We start from the raw sequence: 21,239 nt of genomic DNA, 5'->3' as shown, positions 1-21,239 counted from the left end.
GGAGGAGGAAGGTCCCATCCAAAGGCACCGGGAGCCCCTGGGAACCGCGGGGGTTCCTGGCCGGGGCCCCTCGTGTTCCCTCCCGGGGGACCCCACGGTCGCAGCCCTCCCGCGGCAGGGGGGGTGCGGGGACGGAGCGGGGTACCCGGCGCGGCGTGGGCCCGTTCCCGCCGCCACACACCGGGGCCGGGGGTGCGGGGGCCCCCCCCGGCTCTCCCGCTCGGCTCGGGGACGGGGCGGGCGCTGCCCGCGGGGAGCGCGGGGGGTCCCTGCCCGTCCCTGCCCGCACACGCGGGCTGCGGGGCCGGGCGGGGGCCGGTCCCGGTGGGCGCTGCCGCCCCGCCCGCCCGGAGCCGCGCCCGCCCCCGGCCCGCCCCGGCGGGGCGCAGAGCGGCGGGGCCGGCGGCGGGGCCCATGGCGGGGCTGCGGGCGCTCTGGCTGCTGGCGGCGGCGCTGGGGGCGGCGGGGGGGCACCCGCAGCCCTGCCGCGTCCCGGCCCGCCCCGGCCCCGCCGTGCGCCTCGGAGCGCTGCTGCCGCCCGGCCGCGCCCGGCTCCGCGCCGCGCTGCTGAGAGCCGCGGGCACCGGCACCGGGGGGAGCCCCGGGGGGGGGCCCGGGGGGGCGGCGCTGCCCCACAACCTCAGCCTGGAGGTGGTGGCGGGCGCCCCGGCGGTGCGGGACCCCCGCTCGCTGGCGCGGTGGCTCTGCGGGGCGCTGGGGGGCCGCGGCGCGGCCGCCGTCCTGGCGCTGCCCCGCTCCCGCCGGGAGCTGCTCCAGCTCGATTTCCTCGCCGCCGCCCTCCAGGTCCCCGTCGTCAGCCTCCTCGACGGCCGCGGGCCGCTGCCCTTCCGAGCGCAGGTAGGACCCGCACCGGGGGGGACCCGCTCCGGCTCCATCCCGCCCCCCACCCCGGCTCTGATCCCGGCTCTAGCCCAGCGCCTCGTCCTTGCTGCATCCCGGCTCCATCCCGGGGTTCCCCCCCCGCTTCCCCCCCCCGGCTGCATCCCGCCTCCCGTCCCGATCCTCATCCCGGCTCTATCCCGCGGGTCCCGCTCCCAGCTCAGTCCCAGCTCAGTCCCAGCTCAGTCCCAGCTCAGTCCCAGCTCGCCCCAATCCCGGCTCTAGCCCAGCGCCTCGTCCTTGCTGCATCCCGGCTCCATCCCACCCCCATCCCGGGTTTGTCCTGCCCCCACCCTGGGTCTATCCCAGCCTCATCTCGGGCCCCATCCTGGCTCCATCCTGGCCCCATCGCAGCTCCATCCCAGCCCCCTCCTGGCCCCTATTCCAGCCCCATCCTGGCTCTATCCCATCCTCCATCCCAGCTCTATCCTGGCTCCATCCCAGCCCCATCTCATCTCTCTCCTGGCCCCTGCCCAGCTCTATCCCAGCCCCATCCCAGCTCCCACTCCACGGCAACTTCCCTGGCTCCTCCGGCCGCCCCGCGCCCCCCCAGCCCCAGTCCCGACCCCGATCGGGCCCGGGAAGGGCCCCGGGGTCGTTCCCTGGCTCCGGGTCCCCGCGGTCCCTTGTGCCGCCCGGTTCAGCCCCGTGAGCGGCGTCTGTTCGCGCCGGTGCCACGTTTCACAGCCCAAACCCTGCCAAGCCGGGACCTGCCCCGGCCCTGTGTCCCTGGGGCTGAATTTCTCCCTCGGTGGCATTCGGGCCCCTCCGTGTGTGCGCTGACCCCGGGCAGGCGCCGGACACCCGCAGGCCGTGTCACCCTCTGCTCGTGGTGGCAGCTGCGGGCGCTGGGGCAGCGCCTTCCCCCGTGCCAGGGCAGGGGCTGCCCAACCCGCTGCCCGGGGGTGACGAACCCTCGTGCCTGCCCAGCCGGGGGTCCCACGGCGGGGGGGGTCTCCTCCCTGGGCTCTTCCTCTGGTCCCTCGGTGACCCTCTGGCTCATGGGGGCTGCAGGGCCAACACCAGGCGGGGGGAACCATCCACCCAGGCAGGGAGCGCGGGGTGGCTCCAGGGTGCGAGGAACCACGTCTGGTGCTGCCTCTGGGCTGGTCCCGCCGGCAGGAGCGGGGCAGGGGCACAGCCACAACCCCTCTGTGTCGGCAGAGCCCTTTCCACTTGCACATGGACCGGCAGAGCTCTCTGGAGACGCTGGTGGACGTGGTGGTGAGCGTCCTGCGGGCCAACGACTGGCAGGAGACCAGCCTGGTGCTCTGCCGCCCCTGGGACGTCTCCGGCTTCCTCGGCCTCTGGGCCCGCCGCTCCCAGCTCTCCCTCCGCACCGTCCTGGACCTCGGCTACCTGGACGAGCCCAGGGCCACCCGGTCCCTCCGGCAGCACGGGGAGCGCCTCAGGGCCCTCTCCAGCCCCGTGCTGGTGCTCGGCTGCGACCTGCGGCGCGCTCGGCTCGTCTTCGGGGCGGCCGAGGAGCTGGGGCTGCTGCCGCAGGAGTTTCACTGGATGCTGGGCTCCCCGCTCAGCGCCGGCGAGCTGCAGACCGAGGGGCTGCCCCTGGGGCTGTTGGCCTACGGGGAGGTCAACCGGCCGCCGCTGGAGCTCTTCATCCAGGACATGGTGGAGTTGGTGTCTCGGGGCATCGCCAGCGCCGCCCGCGCGCGCCCCGACCTGGCTCTGCTGCAGACGATGGTGAACTGCGACGACAGGCGCCAGGCGGGCAGCGAGACCTCGGGGCAATTCCTCTCCCGGTAAGTGAGGGGCTGTGGGTGCCCCTTTCCCCACCCCGGCTCCATCGTATGGGTGTGCCTGGGGGGGCCGTGCCCCAGCCCCGGGACGGGGTGAGGGCAGGGCTGGGGTACTCGGGGCAATCGGCCGCCGCCGTGGGGCTCGGCTCCCCCCGGTCCCTGGGACGCGATCTGTGCCGCCTGCATGGGGGTGACGTGTCACTTCAGATCTCCCTGACGCTGCCCGAGCACGGTTGCTCTATAAATATTGATAACACTTGGCCCTGCCGGCACAGCGGGCTGCAGGGCAGCGGGGCCGGATCCTGCTGCTCCTCCCTGCCGCTCTGTGCCCAGCGGGCACGTCCTGCTCCCGGCCCCCAGCCCCGTCCCGCGGCCCATCGCTCCTCCCGGTGACACTGGAGCTGTGACAACTCCCCCCCCGCCAGGTTCCTGGCCAACACGTCCTTCCACGGCCGGACAGGGCCCGTGCGCGTCGAGAACGCGGCGCTGGTGCGCCCGGAGCAGCGGTACCGCGTCTGGAGCCTGCAGCGGGACTCGCGGGGGGACCCCACCTGGGTGACGGTGGGGACCTGGTGGCACGGCAAGCTGGAGCTGGAGGAGGGCGCGTGGCAGAGCCACCGTCGGCGCAAGAGCCCCGGCGAGGGGGCCGGGGGGGCCCGTGCGAGGCTGCGGGTGGTGACGCTGGTGGAGCACCCCTTCGTCTTCACCAGGGAGGTGGATGAGGACGGGAGCTGCCCGGCCGGGCAGCTCTGCCTGGACCCTGGCACCAACGACTCGGCCGTGCTGGACGCCCTCTTCGAGGAGCTCGGCGCCGACAACGGCTCGGTGCCGCGGGCGTACAAGAAGTGCTGCTACGGGTACTGCATCGACCTGCTGGAGAAGCTGGCCGAGGACGTGCCCTTCGACTTCGAGCTCTACATCGTGGGCGATGGGAAATACGGGGCCTGGAAGAACGGGCGCTGGACGGGGCTGGTGGGGGACTTGCTCAGCGGCACGGCCCACATGGCCGTCACCTCCTTCAGCATCAACTCGGCGCGTAGCAAAGTCATCGACTTCACCAGCCCCTTCTTCTCCACCAGCCTGGGCATCCTGGTGAGGACCAAGGACACGGCGTCGCCCATCGGGGCCTTCATGTGGCCCTTGCACTGGACCATGTGGGTGGGCGTCTTCGTGGCCCTGCACATGACGGCACTCTTCCTCACCCTGTACGAGTGGAAGAGCCCCTACGGCATGACCCCCCACGGCCGCAACCGCATGAAGATCTTCTCCTACTCCTCAGCCCTCAACCTCTGCTACGCCATCCTCTTTGGGCGCACCGTGTCCAGCAAGACGCCCAAGTGCTGCACTGGCCGCTTCCTCATGAACCTCTGGGCCATCTTCTGCCTCCTGGTGCTCTCCAGCTACACGGCCAACCTCGCGGCCGTCATGGTGGGGGACAAGACCTTTGAGGAGCTCTCGGGCATCCACGACCCGAAGGTAGGAGAGTGTCCGAGCGCGGGAGGTCTCCCCGGTCCCGCTCCTGCAGCGCAGCCCCTCCCGAGGCTCTTCCCGGCCCCCCCAGAAGCTTTGTGTCCCCCCACCCTGGCGGTTAATCCTGGCTCAGCCCCTGGGCGGGGGAGAAGCAGGCTGGGGTCACGCTGAGGCTGCCCTTGCCGGGGGGGCTCTTTGCCTGCGAGAGCTGCTGCATCTCCCCAGGCTGCCCAGACCCCCCCCCTGCCCAGGGCTGTGCGTGCTCAGGGCTTGGGGCCGTGTTCCCGGGGGGGCCGGGGCTGCTCCCGCCGGGGCAGGGGGTGCTGATGCTCTGGTGCCTCCTTCCAGCTGCATCACCCCTCGCAGGGCTTCCGCTTCGGCACGGTGTGGGAGAGCAGCGCCGAGGAGTACATCCAGAAGAGCTTCCCCGAGATGCACGAGTACATGCGGCGCTACAACGTCCCCACCACCCCCGCCGGCGTCACCATGCTCAAGTGAGGGGGGGTCCCCTCCTGTACCCCTCCCGGGGCGGACATCGCCTTTCCCTGCAGCCTGGGCACCCCCACCCTGCGCACACAGAGGTTTCCCGCCCCCACGCAGGGGAGGGGGGGGGCAGCCGCATCCCTGAGGGTCCCCCTGCGTTGGTGCAGGACGGAGCCCCCCAAGCTCAACGCCTTCATCATGGACAAGTCGCTGCTGGACTACGAGGTCTCCATCGACTCCGACTGCAAACTGCTCACCGTGGGCAAACCCTTCGCCATTGAAGGTTTGGGGGGGCCATGGCGGGTGGGGGGCTGCGTGTGTGTGTGCGCTTGTGCGTACACACGCGTGTGCTCAGGCCGGGGCTGTGCAGGGGAGGAGAGCCCCCTCCTCGCCCCAACGCTGCCATTCTCTCCCCCCACTCCCACCCCGCGGGGGCCAGGCTACGGCATCGGCCTCCCCCAGAACTCGCCGCTGACCTCCAACATCTCCGAGTTCATCAGCCGCTACAAGTCGGCCGGGTTCATCGACCTCCTGCACGACAAGTGGTACAAGATGGTTCCCTGCGGCAAGCGCGTCTTCGCCGTCACGGAGGTGCGGGCGGCCGGGCGCGGGGCTCGGGGGGTCTGACACCCCCCCCCAGCCCAGCCAACCCCGCCCCCCCTCCCCGCAGACCCTGCAGATGGGCATCTACCACTTCTCGGGGCTCTTCGTGCTGCTCTGCATCGGGCTCAGCGGCTCCCTGCTCACCTCGCTGGGCGAACACGTCTTCTACCGCCTCGTCCTGCCCCGCATCAAGCGCAAGAAGAAATTCAACTACTGGCTGCACACGAGCCAGGTGGGGAAGGGGCTGCCCCAGCGCCCCCCCCCTCCATGCCCCTGCTCCCGCTTCCCTCGCACAGCCTTGGCCCTGCACCGTCACCCCCCCTTAGCCCCAGGCCTGTCACCCCCCCGTATCACCCCAGGACCGTCACCCCCCCCTTAGCCCCAGGCCTGTCACCTCCCGTATCACCCCAGGACCGTCACCCCCCTTTAGCCCCAGGCCTGTCACCCCCCCCGTATCACCCCAGGACCGTCACCCCCCCTTAGCCCCAGGCCTGTCACCCCCCCGTATCACCCCAGGACCGTCACCCCCCTTTAGCCCCAGGCCTGTCACCCCCCCGTATCACCCCAGGACCGTCACCCCCCCCTTAGCCCCAGGCCTGTCACCTCCCGTATCACCCCAGGACCGTCACCCCCCTTTAGCCCCAGGCCTGTCACCCCCCCGTATCACCCCAGGACCGTCACCCCCCCGTATCACCCCAGGACCGTCACCCCCCCTTAGCCCCAGGCCTGTCACCTCCCGTATCACCCCAGGACCGTCACCCCCCTTTAGCCCCAGGCCTGTCACCCCCCCCGTATCACCCCAGGACCGTCACCCCCCCTTAGCCCCAGGCCTGTCACCCCCCCGTATCACCCCAGGACCGTCACCCCCCTTTAGCCCCAGGCCTGTCACCCCCCCGTATCACCCCAGGACCGTCACCCCCCCCTTAGCCCCAGGCCTGTCACCCCCCCGTATCACCCCAGGACCGTCACCCCCCCTTAGCCCCAGGCCTGTCACCCCCCCGTATCACCCCAGGACCGTCACCCCCATCTCACTCTTCCCCTGCTCCCCGCAGAAAATCCACCGGGCTCTGAACACGGGCACGGAGGAGCAGAACCGCCAGAGGCTGAGCCTGGAGCAGAGGTAGGGCCGGGGCTGGGCGCCTGCCCCGCTCCCCTCCTCCTCCTCCTCCCCCCCACCATCCCGGGGGGGCACGGGAGGGGCCCCCAGTCCCTGCTCAACCCTCCTCCCCCTCCCCGAAAAGCTGCGACCCCCCGGCGGGGCAGCCCTGGGGCGCCCTGCGGAAGGAGCCGCGCCGGGTGCGCTTCCAGCTGGACAAAGCCCCCCCCGAGGGCGAGGGGTCCCCGGGGCCCCCCAGGAACGGGCGGGCGCTGCGGCCCCCGGACGGGGCGGCCGGCGAGAGCGAGCTGCGGGAGCTGGAGGAGAAGATCCGGGGGCTGCGGGACCAGCTGCGCCTGGCGCTGCTGCGGAGGAGCGAGCTGGTGGCCGCGACGCGGAGCGGGCGGACCCCGCCGGAGCCCCGCGACGGGAGGTGACACGGGCCGGGGGCAGCGCTCACCCCAGACCCGCCCCGGCACCGGGGGCTTACGGTGCAGCCTCGGGGGGGGGGTGTTGGTTCTGGGGGGGGCCCCGGCGGCAGCGGCGCTGGTTTTAAACCGTGTAAATAAAGCTGATGGAGGAAAAATAAAGTCTGCGCTTTCGCTTCCAGAGCTGGGGGCCAGGGTAACCCCCCCCCTCCTCCGCAGGCACACGCCGCCCCCCCAGCCCTGAGGAGGAGGAGGAGGAGGAGGCCGAGACTCCCGGCAGGCGAGGCGGCTCCCGGGCAGCAAAGCCGGGCTGATCGCAGAGCCCCCCCAAACCACAGACTGAGTCTTCCTCGGGCGGACGGCGTGAGGGGGGGGCGGCCCCCGCCCGTTCTCAGCCCCCTCCGGGAGGGCAGCGGGGTCAGGGCACGGCCACGACCTCCCCTCCCTGCCGAACCCCCCGTCGGGTCCGGGAGGGGTGTGTGTGCCCCCCCTGCCCTGCCCCTGCCCCTCCGAGGAGGAGGAAGGGGGGGGCCGCTGGCACCCCAGGAGGGGGCAGGGGCACCCCCAGGGCCGAGCGTCCCCTCACACCTCGACCTGCGGCAGGAACCAGCACAACCGCCCGCAGGGCACCACAGCAGCTGTTAGAGAGAATATTTATTATTATATACAAACACATTTTGTACATTAATTAAACAGAATGAACTCTACTCTTCACTCAGCAAATCATTTGGTTCGTGGGCCCCCCCCCTTCCCCTCCCACCCACCCGCTCTCAAAGCCCAGGGTACTCCTGGCGCCCCCGGCTGGCCGCAGGCTCTGACACCCCGGTCACCAAGGGGCTCTCCCCGTCCCCAGAGCAACACCCGGGGCTTCTTGAGACAAAGAAAGAAAAAAAAAAAATAAAAGAAAAAAGGGCGGGGGGGGCACCTGAGCGGGTGAGAAAGTGAAGCGGGGGGCTCCAAGCCGGGGCGGTGCCGCCGTGGAGACCCTTTGCTGGGGGAAACGGGTGCAAGAGCCCCCCGAGGGGTGGGTCTGGGCTGGGGGACACTCGTCCAGCGCCCCCCTGCAGCGGGAATTGCCCCCGCGGCCCCTCCCGGTGCTGCCCCGGGCTCAGCTCCTCTGCTGGGGGGGCGAGGGCGAAGGGCCCGGAGCGTCCCGGCCTTGCTTTGGTTCCTTGCTGAGGGACCTCCCGGGCTGATCCCAAAGGAACCGTGTCCCAGGGAAGGGCCGAGGCACCGAGGAGCCCCCCCCGCGCCCCCCCGGTCTCCACAGACAGCGACACGGCAGAGCGGTTCCCAGCAGCGGTTTATTACCGAGCCCGGCTGCCCGGGCCGGGGGCTCCAGGTCACGGCGGCCGCAGGCACCGACGGGGCCGAGGGCCCGCGGCGCTGGCAGGGGGCAGCGGCAGAAGGGACGGCGCCTCTCGGGGGGGGGGGACGGGCCCCGCTGCCCCCCAGCAGCCGCGTCGCTCCGGGGCTGGAAGCTCCAACCTGGACCCGGCGGCTTCCGCCCCCAAACCCGGGGGGCCGGGGACGTCCAAGGACAGAACAAACCGGAGTGACCCGCAGGTTCTGCTTTGGTTACTGCCCGGGCGGAGCAGATGTGGGAAGGGCTCGAGCTCCTCGGACCCACGGGGAGAGGGAAAGTTCGCCAGGGCTCCGGGGCTCCCGGGGGGGCGATCCGCACACGCGCTCCCCGTTCCTGCGCGGCCGCCGCGCACACGTGTGCTCCGTCCCAAATCAGCTCGTGATCGGCGCCGGGGGCAAAGCGGGGCCGGGGGGCGAGGGAAGGCCGGGGGCACCGAGGCGAGAGCGGGGCTTGGGGGGGCGAGCGCCTCGTCCCTCCCCTGCGGTGGCCTCGCGGCCCCCTGCCCCGGCCCCCCGAGGAGGACGCGGTGGGTTAAGGAGGATGGTGAAGTGAGAACCAGTACCAAACGGAACGGCAGCGGGGTTGGCCCGGGCAGGGGCTCAGGACAGGCTCCTCGAGTCCGGCTCCGGGCAAGGCCTGGACCTGGGCGCGCCGTCGCTCTCCGCCGGCGCGGGGCAGGGGCTGCTCTGCCCCCGGCCCCCCAGAGCCCCCCCCGAGCGTCCGTCCGACCCCGGGGGGGCGGGGGGGGGCTCTGCCATGCCGGCGCAGTCCTTGCCGCTGGCGTCTGCGCGGCCCCGGGAGCCCGGGGGGGGCTCAGTCTGCTCGGGGGGGGACAGGCTGGGGCCGGTGGCCACCTCTGGCAGCGGGACCGGGGGCTCTGCGGCGGGGGGGGCTTCTGCTGCAGCCACCACAGAGGCTGAAGTGACCTCGATGGTGATGGAGCCCACGGCCGTCTGCGGGTGGTCGCTGCTGACCCTGATGCGGGCGACCAAACCGGAGGCGGCATCCTGAGGGCCACCGTTGGCCACGGCTTCGTGCACCGCGGCCGGCTCCAGCAGGGTCGTGCTCAGGTCGGAGAGAAACGAGGCTTCTGTGACGATGGCGGCCGTCTCGGCTACCCAGTTCAGGTCGCTCCCGACAGAAGCCGCCGTGGCAGCGGCGAGGACGCTGGAGGCCTCGCCAGGAGTCAGGGTGGCCGGGCCACCGCTCTCAGCTGAGGGGCCAGCGGGCAGGTGGGGCCGGCGGCCCCCCCCGTCGACGGGGGCAGCTGTAGTGTTGTTGTTGAGGTTGTCCTGGAGCGTGGTCTGGGTGCCCTGGCCCACCTGCTGGTTCTGCAGCAGCATCTCCTGGATCCGGATCTGCTGCAGGATGGCCGGCAGCTCGTAGTGGTGGAAGAAGTAAATCATGGAGTGCTAGAGAAGGCAAAGGGAAGGGGTCACTCACCGGGCCGGGGCCGCGAGCCCAGACGTTCCTTAGCCAGCCGTGCAAAGCCAGCGACTGCACAACTCGGCCGCTGACAGCTGAGGGGTTATGGGAAATTCTGGAAAGGTTTATCCCTTCTACTGCGATTCCTGCAAGCGGCTGTCAGAGCTTTCATAGTTTCCGAAGACAGGCAACGGAGAACAACCCCTCCTCCCTTTTAAGGGCCGAGAACGAGAAGGATAAAGGCACTTCTCTGGCCCACCTCAGCGCCCGTCCGCATCCTGCAGCAGAGGAAGGGGCAGGGCAGCAGCCAGAGACACACACAACGTTGAGACGTCGGTCTGGAGCTGGTCTCGGCAGCACCTTCACTGCCCAGACCTGACCAACTCCTCAGCCTCCGCACGGGAGATGCTCAGTGGCAGAAGGCCCCCCAACGCCTTCCACAACCCACCTGACACCAGCGCACCGGCAGCCACGCGGCTGGGTTTCAGCCAGCGACCCAAACATCCTGCTGTTCGACAGCCACCTCCTGCCGTTCCATTTCAATCACTGACATAAAGAAAGTTCACTACTCAAACCCAGCTTGCAAAGACGTTTGATAAAGCCCAAACTGCAGCTGATTTCCCTCACTTTTTGACGGCACAGCCAGGGCGAGCCCTCAGCACTGCAGCAGTTTGAAGCGCGGGCGGGCAGAGCCCTCTGGGGCGGGCGGAACGAGCGGGACGGGGGTCCCAGGAATCCCCCCCTGCCCCTGCCTGCACGCGGCAGCTGCTCACCTGGATGAAGAGCCACGAGGTGACGAGCGCCAGGCTGCTGTACTGCCCGTTGAACCGGTAGTGGTAGGCGTAGAAGGCAAAGTGGTACAGATAGAAGAACCTGGACAGAAAAGCAGTAAGTATCAGGGTACACCAAATGGACAGGACAAACGTGAGCTTCCTTCTAGCCCCAAGTCCATCCCCAGCCGGGCGCTGTGCTGGGGCTGCAGAGTCCCATTAACGGGTAATTAGCACAAACCAGCGGGCACGCAGAGGCCTGGGGCGACGCTCCAGAGCCGGGCGTGAGGCCCAAAGCGAAGAGACTGCGCTTCGGACCCTACGACATGCAGGGCAGGTCCCACGGGACCGGCTGCGGCTCGGGGCGGGGGGAAGCCCCCCCCCGGGGGGCTGGAGAGGAGCCGGAGCCGCCTTTGCGCAGGCAGCGGAAGGGGATCCCCGCCGGCTCCCACCTGAGCCAGTGCCTCTTGCTCGTGTTGGTGTGGCAGCAGATGGCGTCGTACTGGTCAGCCAGCCAGACGATGAGGATGATGTAGAAGGCAGTTGTGGTGTCGTTGAAGAACTCGGACATGATGGCCTCCATGCCTGCGGGAAGGGGCCGAGCTCAGCAGCCCGCGGGCGGAGCGCGGGGAAGGCGGCGGCGAGGGGCAGACGCGGCCCCCGCGCGGCCCCCGCGGGTTCTGTGGGTTGTGTTTTAAATTCAAACCGTGCTAATGCAACGTGGGCACAGAGGCGTGAAGCTGCAATGAACTAAAGGGACAGATAAAGCCCCAGTTTAAGCGATTTCCAAACGAGCTGCTCTCCCAGGGGACCCAGAAGGACAATGCAGCTCACTGTGCCATCAGATTCCAGAGCCTTCCACCTCGTGACGAGCAGAGGCACCAACCACCTGCCGTGGCCAGGCCAGAGCAGGGAATTACACTTCCCCCGGAGCCCGGAGGGACTCGCTGCGGGGCCCAGGCAGGGAGTTAACGTCCTCACCTACTAGAGCCAGAATGACAGTGAGGAGCGGAGCCGCAGGGAACGCAATGGTCATGTTCATCTCCAGCATCTGCAACAGGTCAACTGCAAGGAGGAAAGCACACGGTGACCCAAAGTGGACGCGGGGCCACAGAACCCTCTGCCCCCACGTTGCTCCCCGCTCAGCAGGGTGAAGCCCACCCTAACCCCGTCCCTCGTTGAGAGACAGAACAGCTCTCGCAAGCACAGGGATGGGGGACGGGGCCCGTCCCCTGCGCAGCCACACACGGGTCCCTCCTCAACAGCAGCCAGCAGCGTACACAGGACAGACTGCGCGGGAGCTCCCGCGACCAGCACCCCCGAAACCCCTCGGGAAAATCCTTACCGATGAAGACAAAGATCTGGTGGTGTGAGTAGCGCAACAGCATCGAGACAGAGAGAGTCTGAAACACGAGAACAGGGGCCGGCGTTAGAGCCCCGCCGGCACGTCCCGCAGCCCCCAGAGACACAGACCCGCTGCCCGGGGAGCGAGAGCTCCGCGCACCCAGCAATTCACCTTGGTGCAGTGAATTAGTAATCTGTTTGTAGAGACCGAACCTGAATACCTGAGCAGGGGCCAAACCAAAGAGCAGCAGCAGAGCTGGGAGGGGGTTTCTGCCTGTCCCAGCCCAACAGTCGCCCAGCACAAGGAGCTGCACCGGGGACGGTCACACACCACAGGAGACCGTCACCCAAGGCTACGAACACAGGCTCAGTTACACCCGGGATCTTCTCTAATACTTATCTGCAACCACCTCGTCTCACACAGTCACAGGAGACTTGATCACTCCTGGCAGATTAGTTAGGGCTGGTCTTAACCGCCTCAGAGGACAAACTGCTGCACCCTGAGTGCTTTAACCACACCCGGAGCCTCTCTAACCTGAATGTCCCTTTTGGGAGTCTGGTTCAGCTCCTGTTTGTCTCACTGTTAGGACTTTAAGAACCCACATTAAACCCCCCCAGAGTAGAATCTCGCCCTCCATCAGCTCTGAAAGGCGGGGAGAGCTCAGGCCTGGGCTCCTACAAACACGGGCTGGCCAGCGCCCGGCTCAGCGCCCAACACCCAGCTCCGGCCGACTTACAAATATGACCATGATGACAAAGGCTGCCAGGTAGGAAGTCCTGGCCATCCACATGCTGACGAAGCGGTAGTGCTCCCCAGACACCACATTGCGGAGGAAACCTGGAGAAAAGAACCCAGCACAAACACACGAGCTCAGTGTGATTAACCCGCACGCCAAGAACGGCGACAGCCCTGCCAGCAGCACCCTCGCTGTCACGCAGTGCGATACGGCTGCAGATCACATCTGCTGACACCTCTCGCCTCAGGCTCGTTTCGTTTTGTCCTTCACAATAACATCTCTACACAACGCAGGGAACCGATCCCTGCACTGGGGATTAATCAATAGTCAGAAGATGATCTTCATGCATCCGGAGGAAAAACGGCTGAGAGCCATTCCTCCAAGCCTTACCTTTGTTTTCTTCATTTTCAGCTAAAGCTTTGACACTTGACATCAGGATGTCATCGTAACCCAGGAACTCATCCAGCAACAGGCGACTGAACCTGTCCCCAAAGCACTGATCCCTGGTTGGATCTAGAGAGGAGACAAAAACCTGTTCAGATTGTTCACACCAGCCACGGGGGCAGCGAGGCAAACGCCCAGGGCCAGCACCCAGTCTTCTCCCAACTCCAAAGGACACAGCTGCCAACAGAGCTGTGTCTGTGCTCAGACCTTTGGCTGTCCAACTAAATCGGGCAGGACCGGGAGGGAAAATGTCACACCCCGACAAATGTGGCCACGCTGTCAAAATGCTCATGTCAGTCAGGCCCCACGAATTACACCAGGGCTGTCACACTCACTGCTGGCACAGGCACAAAGGGAATTTGCCTTCTAGGCTCGGACTATCTCCCTAAGCTCGCCCCAGCTAATGTCCCAGAGAAGCAAGTTCTGGGAAGGCTCAAGAGGGCCAGGCCAAGACTTTTTAGCCACCAGCTGGCCTTGGCATGACCCTGCTGGGGCCCATCACCCCCCTCAGCAAAGGACACGCAAACACCTCCCCAGGGCTCTGGGCACTAACGGCTCCTCCACTCCTCTCCTGAAGCTGGAACTGCATTCCACCGCACACCAGCTTGTAAAAACAACCCAAACCTAAGCAAAACAGGAAGCGTGAACACAAATAATTTTTTTGTAAATTACTAGGATACTTTTGAAGGAATTTGTGTAGCTGAATTGGAAAACCCAGGTCAGTAAATTGACTTTTACCATGGAAACTGCCCATTAGCTAAACTGCTTCATACTCCAGCCCAGCTGTAGCTCAGTTTGACTAGGGTGGGTCATGAGATCCAGGCTGACTGCTGCACCGACAGCTCATACAGCCAGTTAAGTTCACAGGCATGAGGAGGAGGTTTGGGACCACACTCCTGACTTGGGCAGGTTTTAATGGAGCAGATGTGGGTGAAGGGGAAGGGGCACAAAGGCCGCTGAGTCGGCGCCGAGCAGCCCCGCTCGCTGCGGCTCCAACCCGGCGCTGCTGCTGCCCCGAGCCCGGACCTTCAGGTCCTCCCTCCCCGAGAAAACTGCGCTGGCCAGACCAGGCTCCACCACCCCGGGACCGCGCTGGGACAGGAGTGACCTACTAAAGCCATAAGGGCTCCATAAAGTTCTCCCAGGTGGAAAGTGGGAGCCATCACCTGTTACAAACAGTCCCCACAGGACTGCAGAGGGGTGCGGGGGGACCTGCAGAGCGCTGCCCCCCGCCCCAGAGCGTGCTGGGACCGACTCACCCAGCGCCACCACCACGTCCCTCCCGACTCACCCAGCGCCACCACCACGACCCTCCCGACTCACCCAGCGCCACCACCACGACCCTCCCGACTCACCCAGCGTCACCACCATGACCGGGATGCTGAGGCGCTGCCGCGTGCTCTGCGAGAGGCGCAGGAACCCGTACTCCAGCGAGTACTCCACGATGTACTCCTCCTGCGGCCACACTGCGGGAGAGGGCGAGGAGACTCAACAGCAGGGCTTGCAAACCCAGGAGAAACAGCACCTCTGGATTCCCTCCCTCCCTCCCACCACATTCTTGAAAAGAGAATCAGTTGCAAACACGGCCTCTAGGCTTCCTTCAATTAAAGACAAATCAATACAAATTCTTTGAAATTGCAGCCCGTTCCCTTGACATCAGTCCCTAATGTGAAACTTTTGGGAAAGCTTCAGGGCAGCGGCTCCAAGCTCTGTCAAGCATCTGCCCCCATCTTTGCCTGGCGAGCCCCAGAGCACTCGTTCTTGTTCTCTTCAATTTCTGCTTTCTGGGTTCTTGAGGAAACAGCAGGAAAATGCAACTTTATACCTTGTGGGGGTTAAACCCGCCCGGCAGGCAAACCCCACGCAGCCTCCCGGGGGATGGGGTGGAACTGGAGGGGTGAAGGTAAGGAGACTCATAGGTTGAGATACCAACAATTTAATCATTGAAATAAAATGAAATGGATAGTAATTATAGAATATACAGCCGAGTGATGCACACTGTGATCGCTCACCACCCGCCAACCGACGCCCAGCCTGTTCCCAGGCAGAGAACCCAGAGAAGGGAAAATCCAGAAACCACAATCCCGGAGGAGCGAGCGAGCAGCTCCCCCCCCTCCACCCACTGAGCGTGAGGGGGGCGCTGGGGACTGTTCCCTCGGCCAGGCTGGGTCCGGGGCTCTGGCCACGCGCCCTCCCAGCTCGTCGTGCAGCTGCGCACGGGCAGGACACGGGGAGCTGGGAAGTCCTTGATTTCTGAGCCGAGCTGAAAACATCGGTGTCTTATCAACGTTCCTCTCATAGCAAAGCCCACAACGAACTCAAAACACAGCACTATTCTCCCCACTCAGACAACAAATTAACTCTATCCCAGCCAAAACCAGGACACACCTGCCGAATACCAAGTAAACGGAGGGCACGAGCACTGCGCTTCTCAGGAGACCGGCCACTGCCGCAGCCACGAACCTCAAAGCTCAAGGCAGGAGTGGCTGCGCCTTCCCAAAAACATGGAACTTTCCAAAACCTTCAGGCGTGGCGGTACCTGAAGTTTCCCTGTTTAGGGTTTGGTTTTTTTTTTGAAGAAAGTTTCAAAGATGCTTTTTGCTACATCATCTTTGAAAGGACAAAACCTCCTGCTAAGTCAGAGCCAAGCAATTTAATCCCCGACTCTCAAGCTGTCACAGCGCATCCTGCAAGAGGCGAGGGGAGGCGGCTGTCGGGCGTCTCACAACGACACAGCAGAGGAGTTAAAAGGAATGTACCTGTCTCTTCTGACTTACAGCGACACATCAGCGACGGAAGAGCCCACCTCCCCGCCTCGGATCCCACTTCTCGGGCAGCAAACGCAGGCTGCTGTGTTTGTTTCAGCTTTTGTTTCCACTATAAAATGGCTTTAAGCTCAAATGGCAAAGAGTGTTTGAATATCCTTTGTATCAGAAAACACTCTTCCACGGTAAAATATTCTGTCTAAACATCAAGTTTGGGGTACTTGTAACACAAGAAACCTGGACAAAACCAATAAAGCCAGGTATGCGGGGATTTGGGACCCGTTTGAGGAGATGAATGTTTTAATTACGTCGGGAGGCAGCAGGATCCTCCCTCCCGCCACGCTGCTGGACCATCTCCAACCCGGCGCTCAGCACAGCCCGTCAGCACACACAACCTGACCCCTACAGAACTCAGGCAACTATTAATAAAGGGATCACACCAAAAATATTTACTGTTTTCTAGTCTTATGTGACTTAATGACCTTAAATTCAGGACTAATGAGTTCTGGGTCAGCATCAAGTAGAACCACGGGAACGTGCCGCTGCAGCGCCCAGTCTCACAGTCCTCCCCGGCCACAACACCCAGTGCTTCTGAAGAGCAGAGAATTCCAGTCTTTCCAGGGGTAAAAGTGTAGGTGAAAAAGGCAAATTAACTAAGAATCCAATTCCCGTGTTTCAACATAAATACATTTTAATAGGTTTCCTGCCCTAACCCCTAGAAACAGAAGTTTTCCAACACTGGAATTCCATTTTGAATAATAAAAAGCCACTAAATCTCCCTCTGGAGTTCATGAGACATTATTAGCAGCTTAAGTCATGCTGGAACAAGGGGAGGGATAAAGCAGGACGATATCTGAACAATGCAGAACAGCAACGCTCTATCTCGCAATCCACTAAAACTCGTTCGGTGGCTTTCAGGATTAATTAGCTGTTCCAAGTACCGGTGTTGACTCAAAGACCCAAAATCCAGCCCAAACCCTGCTAATACAGGGAGGAACGTGCGCTGTCAGTGGGATCCCTGCAGGACTCACCCCCCCGTGAGGACAGGCTGGGAGAGTTCCCCCCAACTGGAGGAGAGAAGGCTTCGGGGAGACCTTAGAGCGGCCCCCCAGGGCTGAAAGGGGCTGCAGGGAAGGGGGAGGGATAGGACGAGGGGTCAGTTTTAAACTGACAGAGGGGAGATTCAGATCAGGTATCAGGAAGAAACTCTCCCCTGTGCGGGGGGTGAGGCCCTGGCACAGGCTGCCCAGAGAAGCTGTGGCTGCCCCCTCCCTGGCAGGGCTCAAGGCCAGGCTGGACGGGGCTTTGGGCAACCTGGGCTGGGGGAAGGTGGCCCTGCCCCGGGCAGGGGGTGGCACTGGGTGGCTTTAAGGCCCCTTCCAAGCCAAACTGTTCTCTGGTTCTGTGATCTCAAGAGGACAGCTCAGAGGAGGGAGGTTCACGTTCACCTGAGACACCTGGCACCGATCACGGCAGAAACTCAAGGCCAGACCATGAGGCTTCAGCAAATTTTACAGTCCAGACGACCCCCGAGTCCCAGCCTCCCTCCGCCACAGGAAAGATCTTGTGGATCTGCTGTTAGTATTGACGAGATTAACCACCGGTGAACGCGCCAGGGGAGACATTTCGGGTTACCACAGACATGCCCAGAGAAGGCAGAAGGAAAGGACGTGCAGGGGTGCGGGGCAGGGGCAGGGAGGGCCGGGTCGCGGCGTTAGCGGTCTTTACCTGCTCTGGCTAGCATCTCAAACTCGGACACAGTCTCCCGCAGAGGCTGCATACCTTTAGCGGCTGCTTCGCTAAACGAGAACTCCTGGCTTTCGTTGTGGGTCAGCGCCTCGGTGCTGCTCACCCGGGATGGCTTGAGGAACACCCTGGGCTCGATATCCAGCTCAAACTGTGGGAAAACCGCCGCCGGGAAAGTCACGTCAGCAGCGGCTCCAGCTCCCGCCGCCTCCTGCGCTCCCCCCGTGCCCCCAGCGAAGGCCCCGCCGCCGAAAGGACACGAGAGGCCACTCTCGGGCTTTAATTTCCATCTTAACCCATCAGACACTAACGTGGAGATTCAGGAAAAGCCAAGGAACACGCCCAGTTTCCGGGTGACCGAGGGATCACAGAGGGACTGTGAAATGGTTTAATTCTCCCCAAACCGACCCCCGGGTTCCCATCTCCTGGGTGCCCAGGGGACGCGTCCTTACCTTGATAGAGCTGTTTTCAAACATATCCACAGTCATTTCCTCCTCTTCCTCCTCCTCTTCCTCCGCTGTGGATTCAACCACCATTCCTGGGAACTTCTCAACCCCACAGAACTGCAGGAAGATGGGGGCTCGGCTCGAGTTGCGCTGGATTTCCACCCGCAAGATGCCGTCGCGGGGCCATTTGTCTCGCACGTGCTCCAGGCAGTTAATGGGCGAGCGGGAGAAGGCGATGTGGATGTAAGCCAGGATGAAGAGCACGAAGAGAGCCTACACGCAGCAAGAAACAGAGCAGAGGCCATCAGCCCAACCAGCCCTGGCCTGCTTATAGACTCCCCAGTTTTAACCATCTCTTCTTCGCCCATAAAGTCACCGGATTAATCCGGACAAACGGATTTGCGAGTGGACAAGAGGTTTTATGCTTCCCAACCCCGGTGGTCTCTGCATCAACAACAGCCCAGAACCAGGCAATTTCAGCATCAACAGGGGAAGACACCAAAGCCAGCAGCAAGAACACCCTCCTCTGCTGCCACGGAGACCTGTGCAGAACGCGTGTCCTGCTGGAAGCAGAGCCCACGCGGGCCCCAGCAACCCCCCCCCCCCAGCCCCACAAACCGACCAGACGCAGCTCCGGCGCGTGGCGGGGCTCCGGAGCACACGGAAAGAAACAGAAACACATCCGTGGCCTTCAGCCGCTCCCTCCTCAGCACAAAGCGTCTCCCGTTGGAGGCTGCCCACCTTTACAAAGGCAGAATAAAGCCAGCCTCAACAAAAGACGACGCACCATGGAGCAGGACACGCCAGCGCGCGGCAGAACCGCCAGCTCCAGGCCCAGCAGTCGGCGCTGCGCCCGCGGAGCATCGCCACTCCCTCGCCCTGGCTCTCCCTGAGGAGCAGCTATAAAGCCACAGCAAAAGTAAGTGGACTATTAAAATCCGTTCCCTACCGTGAAGATAATAAATCTATCACAGCGTTACCCAACGCTGTCCAAAGTTCAGAGCTGAAAGCTCCAAGAAACGCCGGCACAGTAAGTGCTACAGCTGAGCTTTGTACACGCACCTTCCAGCTGCGTTAAGATGCTCATTCCTAATTAACCCACCTGTCCTCGCTACATATCGCTCCTGACCTATTTGCTGTGAATAAACAGACCGGTAAACACCTCGGCTGCAGAGGAGCGGCACAGGAAGGCGCCAGGGGAGGTGAAGCAGAAACGCTCCCTCGACGCAGGAGGAGCCGAGCCACGAGCGGCGTCAGGGCTCCGTGAGCAGCAGGGCCACGGCCTCCGACTTCACCTCCCACCACCAGCCCGCGCCCAGAGCCGAGACCAGGCTGGAGCCTGGCTGCCTCCCAACCCTGCGGGCAGGAGCGGGCTCTTCTCTGCGGACGCCCTGTGAACGCTCCCGCTCCTCGGGAGCGCTGTGATCAAGAGCAGACAGCAGCAAGAACCGCTACTGCCGAGCCACTCGCTCTGCCCCACAGCCTCGCCGTCAGCACCATCCCTGTCCCACTCTCCCTGTCCCTATCCAGTTACACAACGGGGAAAAAAAGAGAGCTGAGAAAACCCTGAACGTTTCTGGGGAGGAAAAAGTCTATGTGCAGTATGAGACAAGTTGTCCTAAATGTTTTCTTGCTTTAAGCAGCTGAATTTTAGAAACTGAGAGCAGAAGCACCCTGTCGTCATGCACCAAGCTCCTGTTGTCCCTTCCCCTTTCTCCGATTTCCCACACTGGTGCTGACCAGACGTGTCAGCGTGTGCCCTGGAAGCCGCGGGGCCGGATTTAGCCTACGGGCAGTTCACCCCGCGGGCTCCGACGGGCCCCTCTGCGGGTCAGTCCTGCACCCGCCCCAACAAGAACACAGGAGGGTTTTCACCCTGTTGCGTAGAAGCGTGACAGTGCGCGGGCACAGCCGAGGGTGCTGACTGCTGAAAAGAAATGGGGTTAAAATGGGGTAAAATGTCTGGAAAACAAGACTCCCACCGTCAAGTCTCTCACATATGCGATAAATCCCAAACCAGCGACTGCTTGGACACAGAACCACAAATCTTTCACACGCACATCCCTGGGCCTGACCCACACCAGCCCGGCTGCCCCGTGAGCTGGCTCAGAGATTTTTCTCTTCATTTCCAGACCCGGTGCCAGAGCTCTGACGGCGCGCGGGGCACCACAGATCGTTACAACTATTCACGTCCTTCTCCCAGAAGAGCGGCCCGTGGGAGCTCAGCGGACAGCCTGGGGGAGGTGACCCAAACACAGGCCGTGACCTCTGGCAGAGCCAAGTTTTGTGTTTGTACGGAAATTTATGCCTTAGCGCCTGACCGCAGGCTACTGAGAGGAGCGTCCGCTCCTCGCCATAAAGCCCCCGAAAAGCTGCCCCTCACCTTGAGGAGGACAAAGAACTCGAAGACGCGGCGGAAGGAGGGCGGGAAGAGGCGAGCGTAGGTCACTGCCATCTTGAAGAAGAGCGCGTGGAAGAGGCGATCGCGCACATTGATCAAGGGGTTCTGGTTGAGGTTGGGATTGCGGACGCCCCGGTTGTTCCCCGCGGCAGCCCCGCCGCCCCCGGTGTTGTTGGCCGGGTGGTGGTTGTTGGCGTTCGGCTGGTTCTCGGACATCCTGGTGCCGGCGGCCGGGAGCCGAAGGGCGCTGGCGGTGCTGACCTGGGCCGGAGGAGCCGTTCCTCCTCCGCACAGCGGGCCTGGGGCCGGGCGGCCGCCCCGGAGGGGGACGCGGGGCGAGGGTCAAGCGCGGCCTCCGGGAGACCGGGGAGAGGCCCCGGGCCGGGCGCCGCTCGGTGCGGGGCGCCGGGCGGGCGCTACCCCCGTCCCGCTCTCCTCAGGGTCCGCCGCCCCGGGCCCGGCCCGGCCTCCTGCGCGCAGTCGCCTCCCGAGCGGACGGCGGGTCAGGCCCGGCGGGGCCCAGGCCAGGCCCCGGGGGTCAGCGAGCCGCTGCCTCGGCGGGGCCCGGGAGCGGCGCGGCCCGAGCAGGCCCAGCGGGGACGCGGCTCCTGGGCCGGCCCCGCGGCCATGGGAGGCCCGTTACCGGCGCGGCCCGGAGCGCGGCGGGCGCCTCGGCCGGTCCTGGCGCGGCGCGGTCAGAGCGGCCCGGCCCCGGCCCCTCAGCGCGCCGCCGCCATCTTCCTCCGCCGGCACGGACGACGGCGGCAACGCGCCTGCGCGAGCGGCCGCGGGGAACCCTGGGACGGTGGAGGACAAGCCGCGCCCCCGCCCCGCCCAGGGATGCAAAGTAGTGACTGTCCCGTCATGCACCGCGCTAGGGCGGCCGCTCCGTGCGGGATCTTCTCCTGGAAACGCCGAGATTTTTGACAAAAAGGAGGATTTAAAATAGCGAAACGACGAAAAAATCTCTCGACGGTGTGTCTCTGTGAGAAGAGACGCAGAAATCCGAAACAAAATTATCACCATAACTCGAAAATTATACAAGAATAGAGGTT

The 21,239-nt window shown here is 64.5% G+C and overlaps 2 protein-coding genes across 3 annotated transcripts; one reads left to right on the top strand and one right to left on the bottom strand.

Annotated features, from left to right (window-relative positions):
• The first annotated feature begins 414 nt into the window (after nt 1–414).
• Nucleotides 415–6,778, top strand: GRIN3B (glutamate ionotropic receptor NMDA type subunit 3B). The gene is made up of 9 exons (XM_074927801.1): nt 415–858; nt 2,065–2,663; nt 3,086–4,136; nt 4,479–4,624; nt 4,781–4,896; nt 5,053–5,204; nt 5,284–5,448; nt 6,269–6,336; nt 6,458–6,778. The coding sequence occupies exons 1-9, from the start codon at nt 415–417 to the stop codon at nt 6,747–6,749; spliced, it is 3,033 nt and encodes a 1,010-aa protein (XP_074783902.1). The 3' UTR covers nt 6,750–6,778.
• A 1,921-nt stretch (nt 6,779–8,699) lies between these two features.
• On the bottom strand, nt 8,700–20,943 carry TMEM259 (transmembrane protein 259). Of its 2 annotated transcripts, none has more exons than XM_074927802.1 (11): nt 20,167–20,943; nt 17,790–18,056; nt 17,320–17,488; nt 14,182–14,292; nt 12,773–12,895; nt 12,383–12,483; nt 11,647–11,704; nt 11,283–11,366; nt 10,754–10,886; nt 10,305–10,404; nt 8,700–9,518 (listed from the first exon to the last, which is right to left on the bottom strand). In XM_074927802.1, exons 1-11 carry the CDS (start codon nt 20,398–20,400, stop codon nt 8,706–8,708), a joined length of 2,193 nt encoding a protein of 730 aa, XP_074783903.1. In that variant the 5' UTR covers nt 20,401–20,943; the 3' UTR covers nt 8,700–8,705. The 2 variants fall into 2 exon arrangements, with proteins under 2 accessions (XP_074783903.1, XP_074783904.1); XM_074927803.1 differs by having other exon boundaries at nt 17,374–17,488.
• Between the last annotated feature and the right edge of the window lie 296 nt (nt 20,944–21,239).

This window comes from Athene noctua, chromosome 27 (genome assembly GCF_965140245.1).
Source record: "Athene noctua chromosome 27, bAthNoc1.hap1.1, whole genome shotgun sequence".
NCBI lineage: Eukaryota > Metazoa > Chordata > Aves > Strigiformes > Strigidae > Athene > Athene noctua.
Note: the sequence above shows the minus strand (reverse complement) of the source record. Positions and strands in the feature narration are given on the sequence as shown.